Source organism: Balaenoptera physalus (assembly GCF_965194825.1).
Source record: "Balaenoptera physalus genome assembly, chromosome: 11".
NCBI lineage: Eukaryota > Metazoa > Chordata > Mammalia > Artiodactyla > Balaenopteridae > Balaenoptera > Balaenoptera physalus.
In genome coordinates this window covers 71,593,194-71,616,132 of record NC_138896.1, presented here as the reverse complement: position 1 = coordinate 71,616,132, position 22,939 = coordinate 71,593,194, and the positions used below count along the sequence as shown (strand labels likewise).

General features: G+C 40.8%; 1 protein-coding gene and 1 long non-coding RNA gene across 2 annotated transcripts in view; one reads left to right on the top strand and one right to left on the bottom strand.

Moving 5' to 3' along the window:
- Positions 1-22,939, bottom strand: part of ARIH2 (ariadne RBR E3 ubiquitin protein ligase 2) — a 47,081-nt gene that overhangs the window by 7,362 nt on the left and 16,780 nt on the right. The window contains 8 exon segments of the mRNA XM_082413582.1: positions 862-979; positions 2,354-2,463; positions 3,726-3,847; positions 4,772-4,922; positions 6,408-6,471; positions 9,205-9,272; positions 19,883-19,894; positions 19,896-19,928. Of these exon segments, the coding sequence (XP_082269708.1) occupies positions 862-979; positions 2,354-2,463; positions 3,726-3,847; positions 4,772-4,922; positions 6,408-6,471; positions 9,205-9,272; positions 19,883-19,894; positions 19,896-19,928 (678 nt within the window).
- Positions 211-13,581, top strand: LOC309638073. Its single transcript, XR_014250996.1, has 3 exons — positions 211-843; positions 2,565-2,631; positions 10,858-13,581. It is a non-coding gene; the product is annotated as an uncharacterized lncRNA (long non-coding RNA).

Here is a 22,939-nt window from a genome sequence, read left to right as displayed (position 1 = left end):
AAATGTGGCGGGTCGCTGAGGCTGGAACAGCAATTCAAGGAAATGAGGTCAGCATGTTTGGCTCTGAAACACTCCAAGCACCATCTGTCCCTGCCACGAGGCCGCTCAGATTAAGCACAAGCTGAGTCAGTAGAGAGCTTGCCTGCTTGGGAGGAATGCCAAAGCAGCATAAGAGCTGCCACACTGGACTAAGTCCTCATCAGCTTGCCTGAACTTCTGCTTCCCGGAGAGGCCAAGGAAATAACCTCTAAAGCTCGCTCTCATTTGAGAGATGCCAGCAACCCCAGGCAGCAATGCAGAGATCAGTCTGATGCTGTGCTCTTCCACCGCCATGAAAAGGACTATGCTTAATGATGTCATGGTCACAGCTGTGCTTGTGGGTGCATCAACTCAGCGTGTGATTGGCACAGGGTACAGCCTTGAGTGCTGAGTCATGCAGAACTCAAGGGGCTACAGGCCATGCTTTCCCATGGGAAGTTTCCAGAATGAGAATTGGGCAGGCCTGGGCTTGCATTAGAGTTCTGCTATTTATTACGTGTGGCTATCAACTACCTCCCTCCCAGGGCTGTTAAAGCTTGGGAGGCATTCAATAAAACCTAGTCTTCTTCTAATTAGTTTTCCTAAGGGTCAAACTTCTCCAAGCATTTCAGCAATTTATTAAAATAAATGCACTCGGTGCATACTATGATAAATTGCTACAAACTCTGCCAGGTCTGGGCAGCCTCCATCAGGAGCCCTGAGGCCCTGATCAAGAGCCTCCATCAAGAGCCCTGTTCTGCTCTCGGATGGTACATCTCCTGGGCAAGGCCCTGGGCAGCACTAAGGAGGGCAGATCCATGACAGGTAAGATACAGTCCTTACGTCTTTAGTGTGAGCACTAATGTAGTTGGCTGTTTCAGAGTCGTCTGCACACTTCGTGAGCCATTTCCGAATTGTGGCGCAGTCTGTGGGGGCGTGATACATCTGACGACACTTGAAACTTAAAACCAGAAAAGATAATCGTTAGGTCAGATCCTGTGTTTTTCATTTTCCTTCTGTCCAAGCCAACAGATCCTGAATTAGAGCTTTTCAAAGAGGTAACGTCACCTATCAAGGCATCTGAGACCTTTTCTTACCCAGGATTATACTGAAGTACTGTGTGAATTTCTCTCAATCAACCCAAATGAAATGTTTGTTTTAAATATCTTATGTGGTGTCAATCCTTCCTGACAGGATATCAAATTCAGAATTCAGCTTCCCAAAGGGCACGGGGATGCATTCTGAGAAGATACCTCAACTCAGGCCCAAGGCAGGAATGAGATCCAGTTCTGGGAGCCTTGGCTTATCTCCAAGTCAGATGTGCACACAGGATGCACAAGGCCAGCACTTGTGCAATCTGTAGGGGGCATGATACATCTGACAATGCTTGAAACTTAAAATCAGAAAAGAAAAACACTCCAACATTCATCAGGCCAGGCTCCCATGTTTTTAATTTCCCTTTTGTCCAAGCCAACACAACTTTATGGATAAAGGCTCTCAGGCAGGTAGCCTAACACATGTCCCAGGGAAAAGAAGTTCATAACGCAGGACACAAAGGATGGAAAGCAACCACATTAGTGGTTCTTAACCTTTGGTGAATCACAGACTCCCTCAATAACATCTTGAAAGGCAGGCACATATGCACACATACCACATTTTCTACATATTTTCTCTGAAGCCCCACCATGAATTTTCCAGGGAGGCGTGAATTGGGGACAGGTCTGGACTTAAATTATGGCTCTGCCATTACCTTGCACCTCAATTTCCTCACCTATAACATAAGAGTAACAACAGTACAATCATACACAGTTGTTGTGATAATGAAGGTAAAATCATCAGGACAGACCATTTCCTCTGGTAAGCCTTCAGTATACTTTAGCTATTCCCATCATGTCTACTGAATAGAGTAAACCCCAGGTAAATATAAACACATTTATGGATTATAGTGTTATAAAATTAGCAGAAAGGCCAAGAGAGAAAGATTAAAACGTTGATGGTTGTTGCTTTCAAATACAGCAGTATGTGAATTATCTGTGCAGGCAGATACACACCCATACAGACACGCAGTCTCTGGGCCATGAGTCTCAGTAGCATAAACCACAGCACATTCCCCAAGAATCTGTGCCCCTTTCTTGTCTCCAGACTGACTATTATCAAACATCTCATGGAACATGAGATGCTAGGTACAAACCCTGCCCACGTGGAACAGAGCTGCTCTTCTGGCTCAACAACCCTGCCTCTCCCAGCCCCACCCTCACAAGAGCAACAGCAGTGATGCTTTAGAGCAGGAGAAGGCACAAGCCCAGGGCTGCTCAGCACCCACACTCACTCTTACCAGAAGACCTCGTTGCACCGATTGCACTGTACTCGGCGAGCTCTGGGCTCCTGTACCCGGATAACCATGGGGCAGTCTGCACCAGGGCACAGCTGGAGCTGGTAGTGACTCTGTGAAAACACCAAGGGGGCGGGGAATAATGAGGACATCCCCTAGTTGGTGCCTCCAAATTAGACCTCCCTGAGTACTCAAACGCCTTCTGTTCTTCCAGCTGATGACCTACATCAAGGGGCTACAGGAATTCAAGATGGATGTCGTGAAGACCAGACATTAGGCAGGTAGTGCAAATGACCTTTGTTTGTTTGCTTGTTTTTAATATTTATTTATTTGGCTGAGTTGGGTCTTAGTTGCGGCACATGGGATCTTCGCTGTGGCATGCGGGATCTTTCGTTGTGGTGCGTGGGCTCTTCGTTGCGGCGTGTGGGCTTGTCTCTAGTTGTGGCACACAGGCTCCAGAGCACGCAGGCTTAGTTGCCCCGCGGCATGTGGGATCTTAGTTCCCTAACCAGGGATCGAACCCAAATCCCCTGCATTGGAAGGCAGATTCTTAACCACTGGACCACCAGGGAGATCCCTGAAAATGACCTTTGAATGCTTAGCTTAAACTAGGTAGCAAGCAACTCACTAGAGTGCTCTAAGATTAGATGACAAAATGGAATACAGAAGTGTGTCTCTGAAATGAAAGGGCATAGGGACCAGGGCTGGAAAGGAACACAGACCACTCAGCTGTGCATAAGACTCTGAGGGGCTCAACGACCCTCAGGCATCTACCAAAGGCAGCAAACAGCACAAGGAACAAGGCATTGCTTTTCCTGTGGCATGTGCATGAGACGACCCAGACCATCAAGCAATCCAATAAACTTAGGCATGAAAGACAAAGATGAAAATTATGCTGCATGGACCCAACAAGCCTGAACAGGTAGTGCAATAGAGGGGAAGGACTCCAAAACTGACCATGCTGAAAACCTGAACAAGTTTTCAAATTGCCCAAAAAGCAACACCTCTTCTTTGTGCTGAATCACACAGTGAACTGAACAGAACAGCAACTCCTGAGATATGCCTGACTTGTGTTTATCCCCTGACATACAATAGCTTGTTTAAGCAGCTTTGTATAAGGTGGGGATGCCTGACCATTCTACAAGAGAAAACCAAGGCTCAGAGAGGTAAAATAATGGGTCAAGGGATACATAATAAGGAAGCAACAGACCTGGGATTCACTAGCACTCTAGTAGTTTTCAACCTGTTTTAAAGCCGTGGAGCTCTCTCTTCAAACGAAAGCATCTACTGGCAGCCTACTCTATAAAGTAACTGGTGAGCATCTGATGAAAAGCAGGCCCAGGAAGACAGAGGGCACAACAGGGGCTGGGCATACCTCCACATAGTCCCTGAAGAGGTAGCGTCTGTATTTGTCTCTCAATTCTTCATTGGGCAGCAACGGAAACACGAAGTCCTCTGGTGTTCGAAGCGGGCAGTCCTGAGCCATGCAAGAGACACCTGTTGAACAAAGACAACCTGATGGACAACTGTATTGCAGAAGACACAACGATAATATATTTGCTGAGTTCAACCAACAAATTCAGATTCTACGTAAGGAACCCCTAAAGCATGAGAATTTATTCAAAGAAGAGAGAAATTAATATATTTGCACAGTGATGCAACTAAAATATTATTCCAAATTAAATAGGATAGGGAATTCCCTGATGGTCCAGTGGTCAGGACTCGGCATTCTCACTGCCAGAGCCCCGGGTTCGATCCCTGGTCGGGGAACTAAGATCCCGTAAGCCGCACAGAGCCACCAAAAAAAACAAAACAACAAAAACAAAACAAATTAAATCATATATATCACAAATAGCACCAATAAAAAACAAAACTGTTTAAAAAATCCTATAGGGTTATTAACTAACAATTTAGTTTTGTGATGTTTAATATTACGTGCATGTGATTACCGTCAACACAATGAGATTTTGCAGACACAATTAAAGTAATGCTAATTTAGTTTCAAATATCAAGTCATAGTTAAATATTCCTTTAACTGATCATCAAGTTTGATTTGTGCTTGTATTTCCTAAATAACAGCAAACTCTCTAGGTGTTTCTGAGTTATGGCTGCCACTCTGAGAATCAAGATAGATACGGTAGGCAGCTTAAAGGACAGTTCTCCCAAAAGGCAAGAGAAGGTAGCCTTGCATTCACACCAACATTTACATATATGCCCAAACATTAGCCTTAACTCTCTCATTTTGCTCAGGTTTAAACTTTGCCATTGTTCAGACAGGTGTGTTTGGAAACCAATGGTTCTGACAATAAAAACTTCAATTAGGCTCACAAGAAAACACTCAGTTGACCTGAGAACCTGAAAGGGCAGAGCTGAAGCTAAATACTTCATGCCAGCCTTTTATAAATCCTATGGCAGACTCACCCACACCCACGCCGTCCTTGACAAGTACTGAGCAGTGTTGCTCCCAGCAGCTGCGGCAAAACTGGTGCTGACAGGCCAGAGACAGTAGGTTTTCCTTCCGCACAAACTGCATACACACTGCGCAGTGGTGAGGGGGATGGGTTGTGGGGACCTGGGGAGAGGCAGAGTGATATGAGCCATGGAAGGCAATTCTGACCCTGCAACAAGTGTCAGAACTCAACTGCAATGTGTGCACTCTGCGAGTTCCAGTTTTGAGCAGAAAGCATATTATCAGGAAGGCTTTCTGAAGGAGGTGGTAACTGAACTAGGCTTGATGAATCACTAGGATTTAGAGAGGCAGAGAGAAGATGGAAATGAGAACTAACAGTAGTTTATAATGTCAGGCTGAAAAGACCAGGATTTCAGAATTGTCAAGGTCCTTAGAGGTCATTCAATCCACCTTCTTTCAGAGGCTACTGGGTTTCTTTTGTAAACTGCCCTCATTCAGCACAGCACAGAGTTACTCCTCAACAAGTACTACAAACCCAGCCATATAGGTGCTTAGAGGCTGAGTGTGAGCCTCTAACAGCCCACAATGCAGTTTTACTTGTCAAAGACAGTGGTTTTCCCATATCAATATGTCCAAAACACATAGTATTACAGTTTTTACCAAGTTACAACTCATCCTTAACATACCAAAGAGATGTCACATACAATTAATTTAGAGAGCTGAGGAAGGCTTCTACAAGGGAAGAAACTCTTCTAGTTTGTGGGCAAATAACTGTAAAGCTTAAACTCCAGAATCCATATACCATGCTACACAAACTGGCAAAGACAATCTGGGGACCCCAGCCAAAAACACTAACCAATGAAAAAGTCCACTACATGTTTAACATTAGGTTCTTGTTAGTTTACTGGGAATACAAAAAATAACTTGAGGAAAAGGACCGTATTCTTATGTTTGTCCAGTATGCTCCTAGAAATTTTCTCCTAAGAGACTGCAGAAGTTATGTGGTGATCTGAGCCCCAATTCTCCCTCCTGAGAGTGCTTTTAACATGGCCCTCATTCATTTGACAAATGCTGACTGAACTCCCAGATACAGAGGAAATTGCTATACATTGATTCCTAAACTTAAAAAGCACTTACAGTCTAGTAGGGGAGCTGAAAAGATATGAGTGAATTACTACAACATACACGTAAAGGTTTAAAGATATAATTAGAGGAGTTTGGAGGGGAGTGGTCCCAGGAGATAGGTTTTGTGAGAGATGGCTTGGATGTGGGTCTCTAAAGATGAGTTCCATTTCCACAAGCAGAGATGGGGACAGAATCTGGACATTCCAGGCCAGGGAAGGCACAAGCAGAGTCAAAGAGGCATGTGGTGAGTGGGAACACCAAGAACACAGCAGGAATAGAGTACAGGCTGTATGTAAGTGCAAGGAAAAAGGTGAGGCTGGAGAGGGCAGGCAATGATTCACTCCTCATCTATGAGGAAAATTTCCAAACTATAATGGAAATGGAAGATTTAGGCCTATGCTGGAACAAATATCATGGGCATATTGCACTATGAACAAGGGAAGATGGTTCTCAATAACAATGTGAGCCACAGAAAGAGCCACGGGCAACAGGAGAAGCCTTATTCAAGGAGGAGACACTCACATGTTTCGACGGATTGGGCTGAACTCGAGCCTCAACGAGCAGTTGAGCAGAATTAGACTTGTATCTACAAAACAAAAAGCAGAAATAAAGGGAATCAGAACCTGAAGACAAATAGTTTTACTTCTGAACAAAAACAGGATAGACCAACATGTGTTGCAGTCACACTAAAGTATCTTTGTCTTTTAACTACCTTCTCGCAAAACCAAGCTTGCTTTTTACCTTACTACAAATACTTTCTGCTTTTTCAATTTTTTTAGCTCTCAATTGGTATAAGAATAACAACTCTGTCTTAAAGGCACTGAACTATAAGAAAAATACTGATGAAGGACCATATCTGCTTTAAGTCCCTTTCTGGAATTACAAGCAAATATCTCTATGTCTTCAGAATAGGAAAGGACATCTTAAAGACACAGAAAAAGCAAAGCATAAAGGAAAACTCTGTATGCTACATTTAAGAACTTCAGTTCAGGGAATTCCCTGGTGGCCTAGTGGTCAGGATTCTGGGCTTTCACTGCTATAGCCCAGGTTCAATCCCTGGTCAGGGAACTGAGATCCCGCAAGCCAAAAGAACTTCAGTTCATCAGAAGACAAGATAAAGTGAAAAGCCAAGCTATAAACTGAAAGCTAATTCAATACATATACAACTGGTAAAGAACTGATATTCAGAATAAACAAAACAAAAACTCCTAAACGTCCATTTGAAATGAAAAACAACAATTAGAAAAATGGGCAAAAGACCTAACAGGTATTTCACAGAAGAGGAAGCACAAATCACATAGGAAAAAATGATCAACCTCCTTAATAATCTGGACATTGAAATTAAAAACAACCAGATGCCATTTACACCCACCAGACTGTAAAACTTTAATTCTGACACTCATACACCACTAGTGGGTATATAACATGGTACAATCACTTTGGAAAACATTTTGGTGTTATCTAGTAAAGCTGAAGTAACACATACCCTACAGCCCAGCAATTCACTTTCTGTACTTAACCCTAGAAAAATTATGTGACACTGTAAGTCATGTACAAGAGTTTTCAGAGTTGCATTATTTTTAACCGCAAAAAACTAAAAACTCACAAATAGTTTTTGACAGGAGGATGGATAAGATGTCATGATGTTCAACCTTGTTTATTTAAAAAGTTGAAGAATACATATGATATGATTCCATGTCTGTAAAGTTCTAAAAACATACAAAACTAAAAGATATATAATTTAAGAATAAATAAGAAAATGATCAATACTGAATTCAAGGTACTGGTCACCCTGGAGAAGGAAGGGATTGTAGCCAGGCAGGGATTGCCATCAGAGGCCTCTGAGTAAAGGTCAGAGAGTTTCTTGTTTGCTTTATTTGTCTTTAAAACCTATATACATCACACATATGCATGTGAGTGCGCACTCACACATTTTTGGAAAAAAAAATTTCATAATAAAAATTTAATTCCTTTCTGGAATGAGCTATGGCATAAATACTTTTAAAAATAAAAACAGTTATCATGTGGCAATAAAAGTGCCACACAAAGTCCAGGTAATCACATTACCAAGACACCAGGAATCTGAGCAGGGAAGAACTACATCTCATATACATGATTTCCTTACTCCGCCTAGTCAGAATGCCTACTTCAATTTTTATTCCTAGTTCTCACACTACTATTCTTAATATCTTTATAGCTATCCAAATTGTTTCCATCCCCAAGTTAGGCTAGAGAGTTTGGACAGTGCTAGATACCCATTACCAGAACCTATGTGGTTCCAGAGTTTTGGATAGCAGTGCAGACAGGGAAGTTCATCTGGAAGTCTACCTAAATGTATTCAGCTCTTCAGTATAGAGAGTGAGAGTGCAGTTAGTGAACCAGGAATGCATTTGCTCTTTCCTGATCAGGCTGAGCTGCTCCAGCTAGTTTGGTCTTCTTAGCCTGGGGAAGGAAAGGCATAATGATCTTCCTCTGCCAATGAACAGAATCACACCATACAGAGAAAGAAGACTCACTGTGGTGTGAAAGAGCAGGGGTAGTGACCAGTGCACTGCTCAGCAGGGGCAATTTTGTTCTCCAGGAGTTATTTGGCAGTCCGGAGGCATTTTTGATTTAAGGACTTCTAGTAGGTAGACCCCGGAGATTCTTCCAAACCTCCTACAATTCACAGAACAGTCCCTTCACAACAAAGAGTTATCTAGCCCAAAACATCAACAGTGCTTAGGATGAGAAACCCTGAGCTAGACAGAAGCACATGCCTCTTAGAGGAATCCCCCTAGAGGATGCACGAGGAGGAGGAACCCCTCCTCCTGACAACTTCCAGGACACCTGAGACTCCAAGCTGTGAGCCTCAAGGGCTCTGGTTCTGGAGGTGCAGGGTAAACTAGCTGACCTTTTCTCTGAAGGTAACATGCACTATGTCATGATGTATTCCTCACTTGATGTGTCTGAAAGAAATAACTGGAGATACTGTCAAGTGTTATCTAGAAGGGCACTGATTAAAAATTAACAATGGCATAAAAAATTTGACCTAACTTCACTGTACAACAACAGGGGTTTGGAAAAGTATGGAATATCTATATAATAAAATACTGTGCCAGCATTAAAACTGGGGTAGAAAGAATATGCTGAAAACATGGGAAAATGTTCACCATACACTGAGAGAAAAAAGGCTACACACTATGATCCAGTGTTTTAAAAATATAATCTGCACACTGTAAGGATATTCTCCAAAACATAAACAATAATCATCACTGGGCGGGTAGGCAGAGAGAGGAGCTATGGGCGATGCCATCTCTTCCTCCCCCAAACACCTTACCTGTCCATTATCTCTGCGACTTGCCAGTGGAAATTAACTAATATAAGTTTAGCAACTGAATGAGATACCTAGAAAGGAAAAAAAAAGAAATCAAATTATAACGTAGTTTCTTTCAGAGTGCTCTGCATTTTGAGAAATGCATACATTCATCTCTATTGCAGGCCCAGGCTTGACTTTCAAATTCTTCCTCTTGGTTCCCTGTTTCATCTTTTAAGTTCAGACTCTTATAGTCTTAGTGATTTCCTGGATCTCTTGATTTTTCGATCTTTGTTTTCATTAATGACCCTTCAAAGAAATTAGTTTGATTTGAAACTTATGCGAAACCATCCTATCTACAGTATATAACGACCCAGCATCCAATTTAAGCAAAAGAGCTGTTAGGTTCCCTAATGTGATTTGTTTCCTCAAGCTGCTATAGGAGGCCATACATGGTAAGTGCACCTCTAGTAAGGCCTGTTACTTGCAGAAAACCTCAGGCTTGGACTTCTTGTATAAACCCAGAAAAACAAAACAAACAAAAAACACCCCTGTTTAAAATCTCTGAATTCCCAGCAACTAATGAGCCCTAATTGCAAGGAGAATTTAGAAGTCCGTGGGCAGCCTTTCTGGCCCCTACATTCTCCTTTAAAGCACAACGGTTATGGCTATCAAAGAGCCTCAGAAGGTGCACTGAGCTAGCAATTCTACCTCCGTAAATTTTTTCTGAGGAAATGATACAGGATATGCAGTCCCTGAAAAGGATGTTGCATAGCTAAGTTTACTGACGCAGAAAGTAGTTCATATATTAATTTTAATGTTAATAAGAAAGTAAGCTAGTTACAAAACAGAACCCTGAACATCAAGACTTGGGTGGGGGCCTAATCTTTTTTTTTTTTGGCCGTGAGGCTTGTGAGATCTTAGTTCCCTGACCAGGAATTGGACTCAGGCCCCCAGCAGTGAAACACAGAATCCTAACCACTGGACCACCAGGGGGCCTAATCTTCTAATCCGGCTGGGGGGGGTCAGAAGATTAGGATGTGTTTGGAGGCCTAGATAAGGCTACCCAGAGAGAGCACTGCAAAACACGAGGGTGCTACTGAATCAAGGAAAAACAAGGAGCACACTTCAACCTAGGGAGCCAAGAGAACACACAGAACCTTGGTACTCTGCTCACTGGACTGAGTTTTCATACAGGAGCAACCAAGGACCTATAAGGTGGTACATGCCTGGTGCACAGATAAGAACTGCAGGAGAGCACTGAGTCTTAACCACTGGACCGCCAGGGAATTCACAAAATGATACTGGTTTAAATGAGCTCCTTACTGGAACCTTTTCCATCGTCTCTTATACAGTGGGGCCCAGTCGGCCATGCACCCACTGTTTTCTGTCCTGACTTCTAAATGTCTCATTGTGAAGTGGCTACCAAGTCATCTCAAAGGCACTGAGCCACTCAGGAAACACAGAGGAGTCCTGGCTATGTCCAGCAGCCACCTTCCCTTATCACCACAGATGGCTTAGAGGAACCTGTTGGCTAAGAACAGGGGTCATGCTGACTCTCACAGATCCACAGAGCCCAGAACTGGACTGGACACATGCTGATCATTAAATGACATTATGTCTTTAGTTTATGGATTTTCAAAATGAAATTTCTTTTCTTTTTTTTTGGCCGCACAGCATGCGGGATCTTAGTTCCCTGACCAGGGATCGAACCCGTGCCGCCTGCAGTGGAAACACAGAGTCCTAACCACTGGACAACCAGGGAATTCCCAAAATGAAATTTCTTGATCTTCCTGAAGAAATAGAATTTTAACACCATATCTGGTCTGATCCCTTGATCTCAACAGCACTAACAGCAACAACAAAGTCTCAGAATTAGCACACCAGATGCAGCCCATCTATCTATGAAAACAACACAGCTATCTGCTGAAACTGAAAATTTTACTGATGACTACAAGTCCACTAATGACCAACTCAGAATATTCCAGCAGAGTTGAGTTCTGGTGAGGACTGATAATGTGAAGAGAGGATGCATCTAGTACTTTATAAAACTGAATAGATGTGAATCTATTCTTTCAAAGCCAACAGCCAAGAATACATCAATATATACAAGGCAGTAGGCACGTGCATCAGCTGTATGCACCTCCCACCAGCCTTCTGCAGGAGGCGCTGTGATTGCCCATATCATGTTCATAGTACATCATAAACTATTAGGGACTCTTCCTCAATTAATCCATTATGAACCTGAAGGAAAATGCAGAATGACGGCACCTTGCCCAGTAATGAACACCAGGTAAGATCTATAGGAAAATCAGGTTCCAAAGGGCCCTCTGAGCAAGAGCAGCACAGGGTTAAAGGAAGAGTACCTAGAATTTATGCTAAAAGGTAGTCTCGGAAGAGAGGCCCCATCCTTCCTGATTTGGGTCACAAGAGAGAACTGACTTCACCATTGCTCCCTCAGCAGTCTCCCAGAGGAAGAGACATCAGGTGATTGTAGGGGGGTGGGGCAATACTTAAGCCACCTTCAGCAAGAGGGCCAAGACAAACCTCATGTATGATATTAAAACATTAAAGATAAAAATCTGTCATTCTCAGAGTGCAAACAGCTGAGCTTTCTCAGGAACGAACTACCTGAGCATTCACAGCATTACTGAGTTATGCTCGAAGAGCTTGGCAATCCATCCTGAATCTATTAAAGTCAACACTTAACAACTGGGGACTTCCCTGGTGGCACAGTGGTTAAGAATCCACCTGCCAACGCAGGGCACATGGGTTCGAGCCCTGGTTTGGGAAGACCCCACATGCCACGGAGCAACTAAGCCTGTGCGTCTCAACTACTGAGCCTGCGCACCTAGAGCCCGTGTCCGCAACAAGAGAAACCTGCGCACTGCAACGAAGAGTAGCCCCCGCTAGCCGCAACTAGAGAAAGCCTGCACGCAGAAACGAAGACACAACACAGCCACAAATAAAAATAAATAAAATAAATAAATTTATATATATAAAAAAACACTTAACAACTGGGGAAAGTCTTCCACTCTTCTTATATGTCCAACTGTGGAGAACAAAAATCTTCCAGCAGAACCAAGACAAACTCTTGCTGGACTGTTTTGACAAGCAACTAACAATCTGTTAGTAGTTAGGATTACGAATTATCAAGAACGACTTAAAGCTTTCTTTTATTGATTTATTTATTTATTTTTGGCTGTACCGTGCAGCTTGCAAGATCTCAGTTCCCCAACCAGGGACTGAACCCGGGCCATGGTGGTGAAAGCCCAAAATCCTAACCACTAGGCCACCAGGGAACTCTCCCAAGAAGGACTCACAATGAGAAGGTCAAATCTTTTCCAAAAGGAAAATGGGTCCAAGGTGATAACCACTGACAGCCAAAAAAACTAATGACTTAGGAAGGAACACATGACCATGTCATGTTTAAGACAAATTTGCGGTTCTATTAGATCAATATGTAATAAGAAGATTAAAAGTCTTATTTATTTATGAGTCTAATCGAGGAAAAGACTAGAAACTAAGAACTAGGAAGTTCTTGCCCAAAAATGTGGAACCCCGAGGTAATTACAGATTAATCTGAGCTTCTCCCCACAGAGACAGAGTCCACCATTCTCTCCATCTCAGGGGTCAAAGAGGGCCCTTCTCGATAGTAATAGGTCACTATTTCCAGCATGCCTGGGACTATTACCCCTGTCTAAACTGCAAACCCTTAGCTGGTGGAATGTGTCCACTTTAGATACTCACAAGACCATGAGGCAAGAACAGTTAGGATGAATTTAAACAAAGACTCTCAAGAGCAGAAATAAGATGTTTTCCTATCCCCCCACCTCCTCCCCAAAACGTTAGAGCTATTCTCAAGAATCATGCTTGAAAATATATATAATACTTTGAAAGTTTAGTGGGTATAACTGCCAATATGAATTCAATTTTGGTTCATAGTTTGACAAAATGTTGATTTTAATTGCTGAATTTCAATCTATTTGGAACTGCCGATAGTGGATATACTATTCTTTACACACATGTACCAGGCAATATAAACTCCCTTGTTGCCAAATTCAACAAACATTTCTTATCTTGTTGGTAGAATTTGACACTTAAATTTCCTCTGCCTTAACACCCCTCTTGGTCTCTGTGATGAGTCTCACAGAACCTGTTCAGGTACACTAAATGTGCTCTTCCTCCTGAATGCCCATCTTGTCACTGGAGACATCACACTCCTACACCTGCATCAGCATTTTCCTCTATGTCTCGCTCTTCCTTACCACTCCACCCTCTTCCATCACCACCATTCCACTGCACAATCTCTATTCCTGCCTCTCCTAAACACTTCCATCAGAAGGGCTTCGCTAACACCTGGACAAAGGAAAGGTATCTTATATACTGATACGCCAGTGTCTATCGTCTGCCCGCCCCCCCCCGCCCCCCACCGCCCATAGCCCCCCAGGATGAGCTTCCGAAAGCCTCCATGTAACAATTACAATAACAGACTATTCTTAGAGCTTTCACGTCTTACCAGGATCAGTCCCAACCTGTTTAAAACCCATCATTGCTCTCTAGTACTGACAAGATGAACCTTAAGTGTTAGTCAAGAGTCATCAGGACCCACTGCAGAACCACTGCCCTGAGGAGTCCAGCAATAGACCAAATGATTCCAGTAACCCCAAGAGGCTCCCTGACTGTTCTCTGCCAAGCATGCCCTTCTTATATAGCAAATATTTGGAAATTAAAGAACATACCTCTATAAAACCTGTGTGTCAAGGAAGAAATCACAAGAAAAATTAGAAAATGTTTTGAACTGAATGATAATGAAAATACCACATAATAAAAGTTGTGAGATGCAGCTAATATAATGCCAAGAGGGAAATTTACAAATGTAAATATTTATACTATAGAAGAGAGGTCCAAAAATCAATGACATAAGGGCCTACCTTAAGAAGCTAGAAAAAGATGACAAAACTCAGTTAAAAGAAGAAAATAGATAAAAACAGAAATAAAATCCGAAACAAATAGTGAAAATCAATAAAGTCCAAAAGTTGATTCTTTAAAAAAATCAATAAAGTTGATAAAAACTTTAGCTAGAACAATTAAGAAAAAAAAGAGAATACAAATTGCCAATAACAAGGGTGATAAGATAAATCTTGCAGGTATTAAAAGGAAAATAAGAAAATATGAATAATCAAATGCTAATAAATTTGGTATCTTAGAAGAGATTGACAAGTTCCTTGAAAAACACTTACCAAAACTGACACAAAAGAAAAACTGAATAGCTCTATATCTATTAAAGACATTGAATTCATGATAAAAAATTTTCTCACAAAATGCTAGACCCAGAAGTTTTTACTGGTGAATTCTATCAAAACTAATCTTAAATAAACATTTTCAGAAACTAGAGCAGGAAGGAATACTTCTTCCAAACTCGCTTTATGAGACTAACATAACCCTGATATAAAAACCTAACAAAAATATAAAAATAAAATTACAAATAAGCCTTATGAACAAAAACACAAAAATCAATCCAAATATTTTAGCAAATTAAATCCAGCAATATAGAAAAGGCTGATTTAACATGTGAAAACTCCTAAGACAATTCACTGAATTAACAAAATAAAGGCAGAAAAAACCCAAATGACCATTTCAGTAGATGCAAGAAAACTCATTTGATAAAATTCAATAATCATTCAAGACAAAAATTCTTAGCAAATTAGGAAGAAAAATGGAACTGCCTAAATCGAATATAGGGCATCTATGGAAAACATTATACTCAATAATGAAAAAGTGAATGCTAAGATCAGGAACATCGCAGGGATGACCACTCTCATCATGTCACTTAACATTATGAAAGCCCTACCCAGGGCAATAAGGAAAGGGAAAAAAAAAAAAAAAAAAAGACACAAAAAAGACATAAAAGATTAAAAAAAGAAGAAGCAAATCTGTCTCTATTCCTAAATAAAATGACTATTTACACAGAAAATCCTAAAAGAATCCACAAGACTACTAGTAGAACTAATAAATTTAGTAAGATAAAAAAATAGAATGCCAATATATAAAAATATATAAATTTTATAAATTTATATAAAATACAAATTTTATATAAATTTATATAATATATAAATTTATATAAAATATATAAATTTTAGTTTTCATTTGCAGCAAACAAATGAAAACTAAAATTTATTTATATTTTATTTAACCCAATATATCTAAAATATTATTTCAACATGTTAATCCATAGAAACTAATTAACTATATTTTACATCTTTTTTCCATCTAAATCTTCAAAGTCCACTGTATTCAGAATTACAGCACATACCAATCCAAACTAGCCATATTTCCAATACCCAATGGCTACATGTGGTCACAGCTACCATACTGGACAACATAGCTATAGACTGAACACAGCAATCAAAATTAATCAAAATCACGGACTTCCCTGGTGGCACAGTGGTTAAGGATCTGCCTGCCAATGCAGGGGACACAGGTTTGAGCCCTGGTTCAGGAAGATCCCACATGCCGCGGAGCAACTAAGCCCGTGCGCCACAACTACTGAGTCTGTGCTCTAGAGCCCGCATGCCACAACTACTGAAGCCCACGCGCTCTAGGGCCTGTGCTTCGCAACAAGAGAAGCCACCGCAATGAGAAGCACGTGCACCGCAACGAAGAGTAGCCCTCGCTCACCACAAATAGAGAAGGCCCACATACAGCAACGAAGACCCAACACAGCCAAAAATAAATAAAATAAATAAATTTATTTTTAAAAATTAATCAAAATCAAAGCAAGGGTTTTAACCACTGGACAGCCAGGGAGGTCCCCAAAGCAATCTTGAAAGAGCAAAGTTGGAGGACTTATACCATCTGACTTCAAGACTTACTATAAAGCTACAGTAATCAAGACAGTGGGGTACTGGCTTAAGGACAGACATATAGATCAATGGAACAGAATAAAGTCCAGAAGTAAACTCATACACTTATGGTTAATTTCCACAATGTAATTCATTGGAGGATAGGATAGTCTTCAACAAACGATTCCGGAGTAACTGAATATCATTATACAAAACAAACAAACACAGAACTTAGATGCTTAGTTCATGTCACACAAAAATTAACTCAAAATAGTTCACAGATTTAAATGAAACTGAAAACTATAAAACTTCTACAAGAAAACACAGAAGAAAATCTTTGCAACCTTAGTTTTAGGCAAAGATTTCTTAGATATGATACTGAAAGCACAATCCTTAAAAGAAAAAATCTGATAAACTGGACTTCATCAAAATTAAACGCTTACTCTTCAAAGGACGTTATTAAGAAAATGGAAGAGACAGGCCACAAAATGGGAGAAAAAATAATTGCAAATCATGTATCTGATAAAGAACTTATTTCGGAACATATAAAGAACTCATACAACTCAATAACAAGACAAACACCTCAATTTTTTTAAAATGGGCAAAAGATTTGAACAGACACTTCACAAAAAAAAGTATGAATAGCAGATACACACAAGAAGAGATCCTCAATATTATTAGTCATTAGGGAAATGAAATGCAAATTAAAACTACAAGATACTACTTCACACTCACTAGAATGATTATAATCCAGAAGACTGACTAAGTGCTAGCAAGCATGTGGAGAACCTGGAACACTTATATAATGCTGGTAGGAATGTAAAATAGTAGAGTCACCTCAGAAAACAGTTTGGCATTTTCTTAAAATGTTAAACATACATTTACCATATGACCTAGCAATCCCACTGCTAGACATCTATCCAAGAGAAATGAGAACATGTCCACATAAAACCCTGGATATAAACAATCATAGCATCATATTTCATAATAGCCAAAAACTGGAATCAACCCAAATGTTCATCAACTGATGAATGAATGGATAAACAAAATGTGGTATATATCTATGCAATGGAAAATCATCATTGGGCAATAAAAGGAAAGCAATACTGACATGTGATACAACATGGATGAACCTTGAAAACATTACGCTAAGTGAAAGAAGCCAGACACAAAAGACTACATATTGTATGATTCAGTTTATATTAAATTTCTAGAAAAGGCAAAACTATGCAGACAGTAAGATGATCAGCAGTTTGGTGGGACTGGGAGTGGGGACCAACTACAAATGGATACAAGGGAACTTTCTGGGTGATGAAAATGTTCTATAACTTGGATTGTGGTGATGGTTGTATATTTGTTTACATTTACTAAAATTCTTCTAATGGTACCCTTTAAAATGGATGAATTTAATGGAATGTCAGTAATACTTCAATAAAGCTGTTTAAAAATAAAATTGATGGACAGATATATGATAAAGTAAATGCAGCAAAAAGTTAGCAACTATATAATCTAGATGGTATGTAAATGGATGCCCACTGTATAATTCTTTAAACTGCTTTGTATATTTTAAATTTTTCATGAAGTTGGAGGGAAAGTTTGCCAAATTTAATTCAATGGCAATCATCTGCATAAACAAATGTCACAGTAAACGGAGGGTTGACCCTTACACTACTGCATCAAATAGTTCATTTTGATCTTTTACTTACTCTTCGAAATGAAAAATTTCCCTTCAGAGTTTTTAACATAGTTCTGACCAAAGGTTAACCGATTAGGCAATGTGAATTTTAGCATAAATAGGTCTGTAATGCCAATAACTTCACAACACTCTGGCTCCCTCTAAACCTCCCACACCCAGCCTTCTTAGTGTTCCATTAGATGCTCTTCTCCCGGTCTGTCAGCTCAAACTGTTGCTGTTCCACAGGGCACAGCTCTCAGGCCTGCCTTCCTCTCACTCCTTGGCCTGTCTCTGAGCAACTGCATTTGTGCCTAAGCCTTGGTCAGTGTGAACATAAGCCCCAAAGATAAGAACTTCTCTCTCATTTTCTCCAGGGAGCTGGGGAAGGGAGTGTGACTGATCAAAGTGGGGAAGAGAGGGCAAGTAGTGGTATAAAGTTCATCAAAGACTGAAGGGTGCCCTCACGTCCCTGGGTGGTCTAGAGAAGGTTTTCACAGAGTCAAAGATGGGGTCAGAAGAGAGGCCAAGTGTAGCCCATCTTCCCTGCCTTTTTCCCCTCATTCCCTGTACCCTCAAACCTGACCCACAATGGGTCAGAAGACTCTGTAGAGCTTTCCCTCCAGCTTGAAAGGACTGTGGGGTCACCTCTGTTGTCATCCACCCTGGACATTGTTCTGTATTGCCAATCCAATTTGGCTTTGTTTTGCCATTACATTTACAATCTCAACACCCTTAGATGGTTTTCTGATCTTTATTTCAGGAAGCACTTGGCTACATGCATGTCAAAAAGGACTTTGCTGCTGGACATCACTATTTCCCAAAGGTTGCAGGCAAACTTCTTCTGTCATCCTCCATAATGTTTAGGAGAGACACTTAAGAAGGTATTTCCCAGATAGAGGCCCTCAAAACATGTTCAGTAGTTACCACCTGTTCACAGATACCTAAAGGAGTAGACAGCTGCTGGGGAGTTAAGTTCTCCTTTCTGTTTTTTAACAAAGAATATATAAAGTGTGCACACAATTCTATCCTGGCTTCACAAGCAGGGCTTTGGGGGGTGGGTGGGTAGGAGTTGGACCTGAGGGGGAAAATCCAGGATATGAGCCAATGATGCTAAGATTTTCTCACAGATGTAATGAAGTGTACATGAATATTTTAACTGCTGTTATCAGCAAGCAGTTCCTGACATGGTTAACAGCACACAAGTCTACAACCTCAGCATTTCGTTAGATATTCTGTCTGGAGGCACTTTTACTCCATGATCTAAGGGCTTCAGAGACTAGAGAAATGAAATAGTATAAGCATCAGCCTGTCTACTTGGAATGGAGACTACCTTGATAAGATAAAACTTCTGGATCTATGTGGCCTCTGACCCACTCATTACAAGGAGACAGATGCAGGATTACAGGAGCTTAGATAAGGCAACTCCAGCAGCAATCTGGTCATTGTGTTATATTTTAGCATTCTTTTAGCATTCCTATGACTTGCTGCCCCACTCTATGTTTCAATTTCATTGTATGTATTTTCCCTATTAGGTCCCTGAGCAGAAAGCTGACTGTGGTGAAATTATTTTTCAAATCACAGGACCCCAAGTCCACCTGAAGTCTGTTAGTAAATGAGAGCCACAAATTTCTTTTCTGGTTTCTACCAAACCCTTCCCCGATAAAAATTCAAGTAAGTCTCTATCAGTATTTTATAACTTCATCATTGGAACAAACATTTTTGATTCCCTGACCACAAAGAACTTAAAATACCAGAGGGAGATAAATCCTGCTACTGAAGGAAACGATAAGTACATACAATATTCTGTACTCTTTCAATACATCGCCGACATCTATCTTTGGGAAAAATGTCTTCAGAATTTCAGGAAATTTAACAGTCATTACTTGACATCCCAGAGAACCTGGATAGTATGTTTATTATTCAAAATAATGCACAGAACATGCTAATTTTATGTAAGGATCAAAGCACATACTGAATAGCCTCCATTCCTGACAACAGTTCCCCAAGGAAACCCCTGAGCATGGTCAGTTGCTTCTTCATCGTTTTAGTCTCCTATAGCTGGTTCAAGCTGTCCAGCCCTTGGGGACAAGTTAATAACACAGCTTGCAGATAGATTTTTTTCCCCCAGAAAAAAGAAATTCAGCAGCCCACCAAAATTGTCACCAGCCCTTCCCACACTTACCAGTGCCATAGGGAGGATGCAGCTGATGGCAGTGAGCATCAACGGCCTGAAAAAATACAGGTGGTAGTTTCAATTTTTATTTAGAATTCTTACTTGCCAACTGCCTGAAATCTTTTAAGGCTACATGAATGGGTCTCCATGCCTCAGCCTGTTGTTAAGCCACTTCATGGTCCAATCACATTTGTTAACAAACACTAGTGGTCATTCACTAAAAAGCAGAGATGAAGGAAGAGTGAATTGTTGGCCAGCTTCTGGGCCTGGGGTAGAAAGGGACATGATACAGGAAAACTAGCCTAAGGAGATCAAGATGGATGGATTTCGGTCTTGGAGGGTAGAGGGTGAGGCAAGAAAGTACCGAAGGAATAAGAGAAAGAAGTAAGGTTAAAGCACAGAGACAAAGGAGTAGGTGAACACCAGCCTAGAATGGGGCAAAATCAGCAGTGGTGGTGGTGGTAGTAGGGTCCCAGAGTGCCTCTGACCTTAGGCAAGACCCACCCCTAAAGTCGAATTTAAGTGGTGGGCCTTCACTTCTCCCATACTTCACACCTTCATACTCTCAGCCTCTAAAAGGTCAGCTCTCAGGCACCTGATTGTAACTTTGCTTCCTTTACTTTCTCTCCACAGAGGGAGGGCTGACTTGTAACTGAGGCACCCATGTATTACAAGTGCTTTAAAAAATCTGATTAATAAACACAAATTTGAAGATTTCTCTCCAGTCTATCTTTAATTTAGTCCTGTTATGGTCTCTGATCATTAAAATCAATACCAAAAACACCTAAAGACCTTACTAAAGTTACTTATGAAAAATACAATAAAGCAAAAATACGAAAGTCATCCATTTCTTGACCATGAGGGTACTTTTTTTATTATGAAAAATTCCAAGCATCTACATAAGTGAAGACTATAATGAAACCCATGTACCCATCACCCAGCTCCAACATCAACTCATGGCCAGGTCCACTGTATCTGCACCCTACCTATCCCCTACCCTCTAGATTATTGTGAAGTAAATCCCAGCCAGCATATCTTTTAGGTTTGCATTTCAATGAAAATCTTCTGGGAAATACTTAGTACAAAAGGCTGATTACAGCCCCTTCTAGAATTCTAACAGTTTTCTAGGGGGATGCCATATATAGGCAGGATGATTACAACTTCAGTGAACCAAGGTCATATCCAATAACCACAACCAAAAGAAATGCAGATAGGAGCTGATAGCCAATGAACTACACATAGTAGGACTAAAAGCCAAGTCTCCTACCATATTCCCGCAGCTATAAGCCCATCTTGTCCATAAGTGATTTCAAACAATGCTGTCTTCTCCAGCTACTGCTACTGTGAGGAGACAAAGGAGAGGGAATACCAAATACCTCTAGGCAGTTCCAGCTAGGTCACCTCTCTTCTCCAGAAGACATCTCATAGGCTAGCATATCTTAGTGACAAAGCCACAAACTCCAACAGCATGTTTCAAAGACAGAGCCACTGACTGCTGTTGTTAGCTATGCTCAAAACATATATCACATTTTCATAACTTTTATGTTTATGTAAACCTCCATCAGAATAGAAGCTCCTCTCTGAGGGAAGAGGTTTTTAAGAACACTTTCCTTCTCTGTCATACCTAAGCACCTAGAACAATGCCTGTTCCAGTACTAGGTGCTATATGCTAACGCTACCCTCTGCCCATCTCCTATGGTCTAATCTCAAACCACTGCAAATCCACAGCCTCCTCCAGAGTCCAGGCAGGCACCAAAGCCTTCCAAGCCCTCAGGGGGTGCACAATCTACCAGGAGAGGCCAGATACAGCTCCAGAAGGGAGGGTTTAAAAAAAAAAGAAAAAGAATGGCGGGCTGAGAAGCCTTCTGAGGGTGACAGGAATGGCAGAGATGCTGACAGGAGGTTTGAGGAAGCAAAAATCAAACATTAGGGAGAGGAGCAACAGGAAAGAAGAGTTCAGGCTGGAATCTGGAGAAACCACTTCAAGTTTTTCAAGAGAGCAAAATAAAATGGTGCTTTTAGTGGGTATATCAGAAAATATGAAATAGAAGTAGAAAAGGTTTTATTTATTTATACCTCCTTTCTTTCTCACCATTCTAAAAAAGGAGGGGGCAGAAACTAAAGGCAAAGAGATCTTTAAGTTATTTTATGGTAGAGGTTAAACTATTTTTTCCCCATCTTTCCTAGCATCTATCTAAAAGTTAAGACAACAGAAGACACTCAGAAACACTTCTTTTATTGGGAATCAACAAATTCTTTACCTATCCCAATTACCACTGAACAAAAAATAAATCAAATGGTTCATAAAAAGCACTTTGATGAAAAGGAACAACACCTGCCCCTCTGTCCTGCCCCACCCCCATCCTCCCAGTCTTCCCATCCAGGAGAAATCTCTCCCAGTCATTCGTCTGGGTTCTTCTGGTTGTTACCAACATTGCTGAGTGGGCCCGTAATTCTCTACCAGACTTAGCTTACTTATACCACTCCCTACCCACTCCCATCCAAGCCCCAACTTTTTGATATTAAAATCACTATTTTCAGTTCCTCTATCTGTAGCCTTTGTAATTTTAAGACATTGTTTACAGGACCACAATTGCATTTTCTACCCTGAGCTTCCAATGTCACGATCCTTGGCCCACTCAAAGAAGAATGTTCGTACATCAGGCACAAATAAATTATCATTATTAGTCGCTGCCAATCACTCATACTTGTGCCATATGGAGGGTTTGCTTTATATTTATTTGGCTTGTGATTTTTTGTGCGTAGTTTTTCTGCTTTGCATGGGAATTCTAATTCCCTTGCCTCTTGTGAAGAGACCTATGGCTTCTTCACCACATCCCAACCATCTTCCAGTTTCTTCATTCTATCTATTGCTGGAATCCACCTCACTCCCATTCCTGAAGAAATTTTTCTTGGATTCCACCAAGTTTCTGTTCCAATCTGGGCTGACCATTTTCCAGGCCTGTTACACAGCTGAACATGAGACTTTTCACTGGACTACTAGGTTAGTTCAATCATTTCTTTTCTTTTTTAAAATTAATTAATTAATTAATTAATTTTTGGCTG